This window comes from Pseudophryne corroboree, chromosome 5 (genome assembly GCF_028390025.1).
Source record: "Pseudophryne corroboree isolate aPseCor3 chromosome 5, aPseCor3.hap2, whole genome shotgun sequence".
NCBI classification, from domain to species: Eukaryota; Metazoa; Chordata; class Amphibia; order Anura; family Myobatrachidae; genus Pseudophryne; species Pseudophryne corroboree.
Window position 1 is genome coordinate 263,635,746 of NC_086448.1, and position 12,064 is coordinate 263,647,809.

General features: G+C 42.2%; 1 protein-coding gene across 5 annotated transcripts in view; it reads right to left on the reverse strand.

Annotated features, from left to right (window-relative positions):
- Positions 1-1,052: 1,052 nt before the first annotated feature.
- Positions 1,053-12,064, reverse strand: part of OSBPL10 (oxysterol binding protein like 10) — a 726,220-nt gene continuing 715,208 nt past the window's right edge. For all 5 annotated transcript variants that reach the window (XM_063922285.1, XM_063922286.1, XM_063922288.1 and 2 more), the window contains one exon: positions 1,053-1,249. In XM_063922285.1, the coding sequence (XP_063778355.1) occupies positions 1,205-1,249 (45 nt within the window). In that variant the 3' untranslated portion in view covers positions 1,053-1,204. The remainder of the gene's footprint in view (positions 1,250-12,064) is intronic.

The following is a 12,064-nucleotide window of genomic DNA, read 5'->3' on the forward strand; positions in this document are numbered from 1 at the left end:
AGGAAAAAATGGCGCCAGTGTGCTGAGGAGATAGGCTCCGCCCCTTTTTCGGCGGCCTTTTTCCCGCTTTTTTATGTAAAAATAGGCAGGGGTTAAATACATCCATATAGCCCAGGAGCTATATGTGATGTATTTTTTGCCATAAAAGGTGTTTTTATTGCGTCTCAGGGCGCCCCCCCCCAGCGCCCTGCACCCTCAGTGACCGGAGTGTGAAGTGTGCTGAGAGCAATGGCGCACAGCTGCGGTGCTGTGCGCTACCTTAGTGAAGACAGGACGTCTTCTGCCGCCGATTTCCCGGACCTCTTCAGTCTTCTGGCTCTGTAAGGGGGACGGCGGCGCGGCTCCGGGACCCATCCATGGCTGGGCCTGTGATCGTCCCTCTGGAGCTAATGTCCAGTAGCCTAAGAAGCCCAATGCACTCTGCACGCAGGTGAGTTCGCTTCTTCTCCCCTTAGTCCCTCGATGCAGTGAGCCTGTTGCCAGCAGGTCTCACTGAAAATAAAAAAACCTATTTAAACTTTTACTCTAAGCAGCTCAGGAGAGCCACCTAGATTGCACCCTTCTCGTTCGGGCACAAAATCTTAACTGAGGCTTGGAGGAGGGTCATAGGGGGAGGAGCCAGTGCACACCAGGTAGTCCTAAAGCTTTTTACTTTTGTGCCCAGTCTCCTGCGGAGCCGCTATTCCCCATGGTCCTTTCGGAGTCCCCAGCATCCACTAGGACGTTAGAGAAATCTTATTTTTTCAATCCCCCACAAAACTGGTGAATATATTAAGTGCAAGAACTTCTGCTGGGAAAAAAAGCCTGAGAACAATGCTGCAAATCAGGGAGCGTTCTCTCCTGTCTTATCTCCTGTAAATACTTCTGCAAAATCTAAAAATCAAAAGCAGATTCAGAAATCCATACGTAGCAAGGAACAGCCCCACGTTCCACCCCACTGGATTCTTTTAGCTTGTCCAGCAAAGCCATGCACTTTGCCAAACAACTAGGTACACTTGTGCAAAGAAGACCCACAATGTCACAATAAAGAATTGACACTACAGATTTACGTGTTTGTGGTTCGTAAATGACCTTTACTTATTAAACTTGTGGCAGCAGAGATATGTTAACTGTTCGCAGTTTTCTCTTGTACCCGTCTGTTCTTTGTGATGACACACGTCTTCCAAACAATGAACAACTTGCTGGGAAAGTTGACCTCCTGCCGTCAATGTGTTTTCCATAAAGGGTTCACATATACCCAGCCTTCTCCCTACAAAAGAATGAAATACATTTTAGTGATCAATATATATATTTTATCTGTTTTCAAGGGTCCTAATTATCATCCAAATTGGGCTTATTCAATCTATGGGTCCCAATGGTGACTCTCATATATTAGATCTTACAAGTTTATCATACATTGAGTTATTAATGAATTTTCTCATCGCTAGAGCAGGGAAAGAGTTTGAGGGCGTTGAGAAGACAAGTGCTCTGGGCACCGAGATTCTAGGGTGTCCCATGAGCTGTACTTCATTGTAAGTCTCCTCAGCTTCCTCACTGGTTTGAGAAAGTGAGCATAGTCAGACACATTAACATGCATTCTGATGTGCTCATTAATAATATTTCCATTTAGATTCCTATATAAATCTTATAGATGCCTATAAATCTTATTCCCATCCATTTTTTTCTGCACATTTTATGAAAATTTAAAAATAAAAAAATATCAAAAAATGAAAGAAATGGCAACAGGAAATAGGAGCATACTGTATGTGTAACAAACAGCAATCATGGCTAACACATAGGTTAGTTTATATAAAGTTAGATGGGTGTAGCAGTCGACATGCAGAATGTCAACATTCATTATGTCTATACCATCACATCAACATATTTTTAATGTCAACATTCAGCATTTCTACATATTACAATGTCGACACTACTATTTTTGCCTAGAACTAACACTAACCCTTAATACAGCCTGACCCTAATTGTAGCTTAGCCTTAACTCTAATTGCGTGTGTTAACATTGTGACTGCTGACATTCACAATTTTAGAGCTGTCTACATTATGTCAGTGTCGAAATTGTGGATGTTGACATGCCATCTGTCGGAATTCTAAACATGTACATACTAAATGTCAACATTCAGAACATGCTGACATTTTGGTGTCAACATTCTGAATATTGACAACCTGACTGTGAAACCCAATAAGAGTGTACCTATTATGATCACATGCTGGGAGCAGCCATTTTGTGTGCTCAATGAACATACAGTACATGAGAATGCAGCCTACTGTATATCTTTTCACTATTATTTTCTCACGGTACAACTGCATTGCATATTTTGATTAAATAAAGTGTATAGTGAGGGTTGGCAATTGATTATTAAACCCAAAATCTGTAAGCCTGGGACCTCACTGACCAATTCAAATAATTTAAGGACAATGTAATAGGCAAAACCAGTGCTTGAAGCTTCCCACAGTAAAATATGTGGAGAAACAGAAGCCAGTCATGTCCCTTTCCTTCACCACATAATTGAACCTAAGTATGACATATAAACACAATTGACAGTACTTAATTTTTATTTTTTTTAAACTTCTTAACCACTTAACTGACGATTTATTTCGCAAAAAAACGCTCCGAAATTGTCGTTTTTTTTTATGAGTGAATTAGGTAAAGAACATGAATTTAACCCTATCCCAAATGATTTTAGTTAAAAAAAAGAAAAAGAAAATATATTTTTTAAAAAATATTCCCCAAACATCGAAACATCGATCGGGAACATCGCGACCATCGGAACATTGCGGCTTTAATTTTGAAAGCCGAGACAGGGGGGTCTGGGGGCAGCAAGGGAGGGTTTATTTACACTCCCCAGCGGCTGCCATTGTCTGCAGCCGCTGGAGGGGGAAAATCCTGCCGTGCTGACCGATCAGCAGTGATCGGCAGCACGGCAAACACGGGGAGAGTGCAGGGAGGCAGAGGGACCTTCCGGTCCCTCTGTCAGCAGCAGCGGAGGGAAGTTTCTCTTCCCTGCTGCTGCTAACACTCTCTATCTGACTGGTCGCATCCCATGCGACCTGGTCAGATAGAGCACATGCAGGCATGGTCGCATCTGATGCGACCATGGCAGGCAAGTGGTTAATAACAAACCTTTGTTCTTGGGTGCTGTGAGAAACATTCTGACACTCTAGGATGCTGTGATTTAAAAACATTTGGGAACTACTGGTATAGAGCATCCATAAATGGGATCTTGATAAAAAATAAGTAGTAAAAAAGGTGGGACTAAGAGGCACACAGATATAAATACAGATAGAGCCACACTCATCTAATGTGGCTCCATCACAGACGTGCACTCCCAGCGGGACTAGGCGATCCGGCGCCTAGCCCCGCTACGGGAGTGCACAGAGACACTCCCATTAAAATGAATAGGGCGCGTGCGCATCTCAGACGATGCGATAGGTGAGCCACGATTAGCGTGGCTCTATCTGTACATGCACAGATATATTAAACAGATTTTATATATACTATCCAATGATGACCGGCACTCGTAAATGGCAGACATAATGCCCTGGTGCTCCAATTATCAAACCCATGGTGGACAGAAGTATGTCTGGCACTTGGGGACTAATAAGATAATGAAGCTGGTAGCAAATTCAATGTTTCACGGCACAAACCCCCCTACCAGCTTCATTGTCTTATTAGTACCCGAGTGGCAAACATACGTCTGTCCAAAATATATATATATATGTTACATTCACATATATTATTACCATAGATTATATCCCTTGAAATATATATGATTAATGACTGCATTATTACATTACACAGTATAATATTATATAAGTAATATCACATTATTAATCATATATATTTCCAGGGCTATAATCTATAGTAATAAAACCAGCAAATTTAACATATATTATACAGATTATATATAAATATATATATATATATATATATATACAAACACATTTTATATATATATATATATATATATATATATATATAAAACAATTAACCGCTGATAATTATACAAGATTATATATATATATACACACACATATTCATATATACGCACGCACACACACACACACACACACACACACACACACACACACACACACATATAATATATATATATACAGTATATATATATATATATATACATGCAGCCTGCCCTGAATTTGTAATAAATAAAAATAGCTTACTGGGGGGTGGGGGCTAGAAGGGAGGTGGTTCTGCCTCGGTTAGTGGTGGTCCAGTGTCTGCCTGACTCCGCAAAGGACCATGGGAGGAGGTGCTGCTGCGGCCAGGCATGCACAGCAGCCCTCCTCCCAGATCAGCGGCCAGATTTGATAAGGGCAGCCCGCGCTGGAATATACAGACTGCCTCTCAGTCACATAATCATTTACTTTAATCCATCCCTGACCAGATGACGGGGACCGCGGTGGGCGCAACAGGGGAAGGTCAGGCAGACTGTGACACAGGAATGAGCATAAATCAGTGTGGTGCATGCATGGCATGTGGGGGCTGCCGGAACTTAGGGGGTGCCTGTGCGCACCACGCACCCCCCGTGCGCACGTCTATGCATACACGTGTCCATACACCTATCCCTTTTGTGTAGACCACTCATATCGGGCCTCTATCTTTTGCCTTCTAACTCAGATTACCAATCCTTATAACTGATCCTAATCGAATAGGAGAATAGGGGCCTACAAGATGAAGCACACAGCTCTGAAACTCTCCTAGCTACTCTAATTGCCAAAAAAAAATTATTTAGGAACTTTACCTACAGTACAACCAGTATCTTAAAAGTAGGGTTTTGTAAGGCATTTGACACCAGATTACGATTCCATAGAGCTAAGGGGATAGTTTTCTCTGAAAGAAAACTGAAAGAGCCGAAGCTTGAACCTTCTGGGAACTAAGCCTAAACCACCTGTAACAATATTAGTAACCTGGAAAACCTAAAAGACAAAGTAGGAAACTGGTATCCAGGCATTAAGCAGTCTGGATCATATTTTTAGTCATGCACTTTGCTCTAAAGATCATGGCTTCAACAACCATTGTAAACTCAGATGAAGAGCCTTGGCTTACCAAGTCTGACATGTAATAAACATATATGTATCACACTGTGTAACAATTCAAAAACAAGAATTAGTGGAACTCCTTCCTATTTTACTTTATTCAGAATCCTTTGCAGCATTGCTACTGGAGGAAACAAGTATAGATGAAAGTCCAGCATCACTGACATGGTGCCTATCTAAAATATCCTAGATCCATGGTAGTGGTGTATACATTTGCATCTTGAGGTTCAACAGAGATGCCATTGTGTCGACATCTGGCTGACCCTACCACTGGCATTTCTCCAGCTAAAGAAAGACTTCTGGATAAAGGGACCACACCCTATGAAGAAGACCCTGGTGACTGAGAAAATTCACTCACAAGTTGTGTTATAAACACAGCCATTATGGCTGGAATAAGTTGTTCCTTCCATCCCAAAATCTGGCAGGTCTCTCTCACTCAGCCCGAGAACTTTTGGTGCCTCTGTTAATGACTAAGGCATGCTACCGTCATAGTGTTGGATTGCATCTCTACTACATTTCCATATAAAAGATTATGCCCGCTTACAAAGGCATAGAACATCGCCCTTAGCTCTAGGACAATCATTGGCATTCTGGATTACTACAGAGGTCACTCCTCAATCCCAAAGGCTGGTTCTATTGTCACCAATATCCAATCCCAACTGTTGAAGGGCTGCAAGAGACTGATATACTGTAATTTGTTGAACAGCCTGATAACTGGGCTGGATAGACAATGGTAGAATTTGTTCCACTTCAAAATGAGTGTTCCGCTCAGTGAAACGGTGCATACTGTACTGACTAGAAAGTCAAAACCATCTTCCTTAGTACTCACAATCAAAATGAACAGAAAGCTATTTATGAGTAAGGAATTCTTCACAACTCCATGCATGAAAATGTTATTGTCCTCCAGCTGAAAAACACACTGCGCGTTAGATGCATCATCGCTTGAAAAGTGATAAAATGGAGATAGAAAAAGCACCAGCCAATCAGCTCCTAACTGACATTTCACAGGCCCTTTTTGAAAAATGACAGTTATGAGCTGATTGGTTGGTCATTTATCACTCTCCATTTTATCACTTTCCAAGCGATGATGCATCTAGCCCTTTATCTGGGATATGAAATGTACCCCCTGAAAACTATAAGCCAAGAAGAAAATTTTGACTCCTTGTAATAGTAACTTACTATCCAATAATGAAATGCACTGTGGCCAGCACATACTGTAGGTCTGGAAGAGAGATAGGGAATTGATCTTGATCAAAAGAGGATTGTCACGCCCTGGACATTAGAAGAGGCACGATCTTTGTGGACACCTACAGAGCAACTCTGATTTTGGTCGATTAGACTGTAAGCCCTTACTTTTTGGTGTGGATCCAAACCTAAAATGGTGAGTGTTCCTAGAGATGGGAGCTATCTATTGCAGTGCCCACTGCACGACTCATCAGACACCCTGTCACTGGAACCAACCACTTTAGAAAAATAAAGATACTGTATCTCCTAGAAATGGCAAAAGATTTTATACTTAGCCGATATCAGTATATGAAGCAGTTGTCACACTGGGACTTGGTGTCACTGCATAACCTAACAGTTGTTCTTTACAACTGTTTTACTTTGTTTTTCTTTACTTTGTTTGTTACAACAAAGTTTTCTTTACAAAGACATTGGACTACATATTTTGTTATTTATCAATACGCAAATTGAAGAAAACCTCAACACTCTGATGCTTTGACATGGTTTAATACATTTTCCTTTTTTGACTTTGCACTTTATCTTTAGAAACTTTCATCAGGTATTCAATCAATGCTGGCAAGGGAATAAATACTGACCATGCTGAATTCATGAATAAATCATGAATTGGTATTCTGAGTAATATTAAATGTATTTTTCTCCAGCTTTATACTGTAAAAAAGGAATTTTCTTTCAAAAACCTAACAGGGAAAGGATATAACCATTTACAATTTCTTATTGTTCCATTGATTTTTTTATTTTGCATTTCTTGCTTATAGGAAAGTAGTAATGCACACATAAGAATGAAATAAGCACGTACATGCATACTGTAAATAGCCTTCCCAAAACAGACTCATGATAATCATTAACAATTACAGTACGGTATGCCACTGTCACATACAGGGGCTTGTTCAGAGTTGGCCATATGGTACTTAAAAAAAAAACAGCAGGTCATGTAGCCTAAGTCTACATATACTGTACCACAATGCCCCCACGCTGGTGTGGGGCCCTCTCAAGTGTGGGGGTCTTTGCACGACCACCCCTTGTTGTCCTCTTGTTAATCCGGCACTGCTCGTTGTCCTGCAATTGCAGCTACCAGCCCAGGCTATGAAAACTAATGCTGAAACACCAGTTTTAGAACAATGCTCCTACATACTTGCAGAGGCATGCCTAGTCTCTGCTCTTTGAAGACAAACTGCAAATAGAAATGGACTGTACAGTATCTAGAGTTTCAGAAAACGCCCCTTCCGTTAAATCTGACTTCTTAATTTTAATTAAGTGTTGCTTAGTTCAGCCACAATACTAGCTTTAATCATAAGTGAGGTGACATCAAGATTCACTGTATATGGCACATTTGTGTATTTATATTCTTTTGGTGCTTGTCTGCCAGGGGCAAACGCAGGATTTCTACAGGGGAGTTTCCAAATGCAATCCACAATCTCCTGCTGTGCAGAACATTAAAGCTAGGGTGAGAGTCTGAGGGACCAGCAGGGCTGCCATCAGAAATTGTGGGGCCCGGGACGATCAAAATGGGCAGGGCTCCCCACCCCTTCTCCGGGAAAAGGCGGGATGGGTAGGGAGAGGTAGTGGGTGACTGGAAGAAATAGAGAGGGAGAGGCTAAGCGTGACAGAAAAAGGGTGATAAATAAATGTAGTACTAATTACAATTTACTTACCTGGGTGCACGGCAGAGCTGCAGCATCACCTCAGATCCACATCAATGGTCGCAACGGCAATTGGAGAACTTCCTCAGAGAGCAGGCAGTCGCTGGCAGAGGTAAGAAGCGCAGGGAACTCGGGGAGTGATTGCAGGAGGGAGGAAATGTGGTGGGCACGTGGGGTAGGGGGTTTTGAAGGGTGTGGGGGTGGCCTTCCTCCTCTTGTCCAGGCAGACCTCCTCCTCTCCTCTGTGGCCTGGTTACCATATATACATTTGGCACTGGGGATAGTCACTAGAACATGACCTCAGATCCCCAGCACCCAAGCTCAGCAGTCACACAGCAGGGAAAGCGAAGGACCAGAGAGGAGAGATGCAGCTCAGCAGCACCTCCTCCCCCTCTGGCCTCCATTCACATCAGCAGCAGCAGCTTCAGGACCCGAGTGTCAGCAGTGTGGTATATGTAGCGCCGGACCCACCAGTGCTCCAGGTAGCGCGGCAGGGACAGGCAGTAGCCGGCATGTAGGAAGAGACAGGGAGAGAGGCATTTTAAATGTGGAATTGGCCATGGCCCGCAAGCCAATCGGAGCTCACGGACCGGCAGCGAAACAGGAGCCGGCGGCTCCTGATTGGCTGCCGGTCCTCGAGCTTCGATGGCTCGCGGCTGATGCAATATTTGCAATGCAGCTCTTCCTGTCTCTTTGTACATGCCGGCTACTGCATGTTGCTGCCGCACTACCTGGAACACTGATGGGTTCGGCGCTACATATACCACACTGCTGACACCCGGGCCCCCTTTCTGGCTGGGCACGGGACTCAAGTACCCGCAGACCCCCCTTGATGACGGGCCTGGGGACCAGTAGAAGAAACTATTACCGACCCTAGAACATATATGTGCACATTAGTATTTTTAAACACTAGATGGTGTATGGAATACAGTAATAATAATTTACACTATATATGGTATATAGTATAGACTGTATCAGACATATTTTACTACTATAAATAACATAAGTGGTCAGTAAATGGTTAAACATACCAAAATAAATAAATAAATAAATATATACACAAACATAATAGAACCAGTAGGAGACAGAACTGCACTTTCTAAGCACACAATAAACCACCTCATGGTAAATGCCTGCCTCTTCTTCTTGGTAGCTACTTTTTAGTCCAGTGCACTGACTGAGCACCAGACACACACACAGCAAACATGGTAGAAGAAGCAACTACCACTTGGCATGTGCAGTAGCTCTGCTTTGTATCTTAAACTGTATGTTGTGGCGGCAGCTCTAGTAATTGCATTACTATATGTTATAATTTGAGATGCTGGCCAATAGGAGCGGGGTTTCTGGGAAACCAGAAGCCCCCCCCTTCGTTTGCCTATGTTGTTTGCTAACTGTAAATGAAAAATGCATATTATGTCCAATTAACAGTATAGTACAAGGATTGACCTCTACCAAGCAGATACAACCACAAGGCTTTAACCAGATATCCTGTTAAAGAATTGTGGAATGTTCTTCTACAATTACAATACATAAAGTGTTACTTAAAAAAAAAATTATTTCTAAATGGCCACTGTTTATTGCCATAAAGATTTCACATAGGAGGCTATAATGGGACCCTTGCTCCATTGAACTGGCCCCTATATGTCTAGATATGTTTACTCAGGACATGTTTTAATATGATATTATGCATAGCATGCTTAACTATTGATGTTGAATTGCATCATTAAGAGGTACAGTATTTAAAGTATTAAGAGGTTGATGTATCAAGCAGTGAAAAGAGTGTAGAAGTGGACCAGTAGAAAAGTTTGTGACCCCACCTAATTCTACTTACCATGGGACTCCACTGGCCCAAAAAGTACTGTTTGGTTTTTTTATAAAAGAAATGCAGGCTCTCACTATTTAAAATGACTATTGATTTCATTATGCTGGTAGTCATATATATATATAAGGAAAACAAAGAGTAACATAGGTAAACAAGGGACAATTTGACACTCCTGCAATTCTGCTACGCCATGTCTGGGCTTATGTGGTTTTGTCAACAATCCTTTATTCTGTGCAATCCTTAGTTCTGTGCACACGTTACCATCACACAGATGAGACGTACAGTAGATCTTGAGGCTCCATTTAATCCATTTTGTACTATTAGTTGTCTAAGTTTCTCTAATATTCTGCTGACTTACTGTATACTGACCCAGTTGTTTTCACCACATTTGCTTACTTATGACTCTAACTATTCACCTACCTGTTAGCAGATGCCTAGTGAGGCTAGGCTAGGGCTTATAGTGGGCTCCGTTTAGAGGTCCACCCCTCTTGCAAAGTTATCACTAGGGGTATATGGTCTTCTTGTGACACAAAGGAAGCAGAAAAATTGCAAAGCAAAACTAAAGAAAGGTCATCTGCTGCCAGCGACGGACTGGGGCCTAAATTCGGCCCTGGCATTTGTGAACGTGCGCGCGCCAAAGGCATCACGGGGGGCGCGCATATATCACAGGGGGCGCGCCGCACAACGTAAGGGTGCGTGCCGCGAGTCATGAGGGCGTGGACTTGTGGCACGCCCCCATTACCATGGTGACGGTCGCTGGGTGGCGGGGGCGCGCCGCGAGTCTGGGTGCGCGGACTCTTTGCACACCCCCATTTCCATGGAGACCATGGAACCAGGGAGCCGGAGGCTGCACTGCGCGTGGCCTTCCCGGCTCTCTGAGTGACCGCATGTGCCAGAAGTGCCAGATGGCCAGTCCGGCCATGTCTGCTGCTTTGTTTATATGATATACATACCTTTTGGACCATCTGAAATAATGAACTATAGCGACTGTCTTGGTACTATCATTCTGTGAGGAAAGGGTGAACATTTGGACCCCATGTCAAGAAAAAAATAATCAACAACTCAATGTGATCTAATGGCTTTGATGAAAGCAGAAGAATAACTGTTTATACAATTTAAGATCTTCTGAGCTAGAAAACACCTTTAAATGTAAATGCCCTATGAAAGGTAGTTTCCTTCAGTATTTATTTTAAAGTGGACTGTAGTTTAGGTAACTATGTTTCTATGTAAAACAAAAAGTTCACAAACTACACAAGACAAAGATTAGGCTTATCCTTTCGTGGAAAAACAAAGAAGAGGAGAGCAAAGTCAACATTCTAACTTGTTTCTCTTGTCCATGAGAAGTCATAGAAATAAGAATTACTACCTGTGATTAAGCTACAACTGTCTATTAATGATCCGATTTCTCTGCAGCACAAAAATAAAAACTCAAACAGAACATAACAATCTCTCTTCTACAGGAAAACATAATACATGAAAACATGGGCTGTTTAGTACACTGAGAAATCGAGAAAGTGAACATTTCACAATAAGTACTTATTTGGATTACTTAACCACTTCATGACTGGGATTTCCTCCCCCCTCATGTCCACATTGGTAACATGCCAGATTCAGAAGCTGTACATTCATTTTTTTTCTGCTTTCTGTTTACACAAGTTAAATTCTAATGATTTTTTCTACTGACTGAGCACCGATTTGGCAGAATTCTATTTTAGAATGATTCAAAGTTAGAGCTATCCCATATATCTATCTGAAAATGTAATCAGCTGGTTTCCCCACACATAGTAATGACAACTATGTGTACTTCATACAAGCCTGCATTTTAGGTTTTCACCTCCCTGGACCTGATTTAAAGTGAATGTGCCAAAAACATCAAAGAAAGAAAATAGGAACTGTGCTGAATAAAAAGAAAAATAACAATTATAAAATGAAATAACTAATCCAATAATAAATGTCCCACTGGTAAGTTAATCAGAACACATATGTATAAAAAAATATATACCAATTTATTTCCTTCTATTTTGCATTAAAAACACTGGGCCCTATTCAGAACTGAACGCATCTGAGATGCGTTTGAATTTCCATGGGTCTCATGCCAGCGCGCTCGTGCAGGATCTGCACTGCACGTGTGCGGCTGGGTAGATGCGAACGCTTCTGCCTGATTGACAGCGTGGTGGGGGGAAATGGGGGCGGGGTGGCAATGATTTTGGGGAGGCATGACATCACACGCACCCGTTGTGGCTGGAAACATGGAGGCATGCCGACTGCCTTCGCAGCCAGGTTGTGGAGGCTGGAGGTCTAC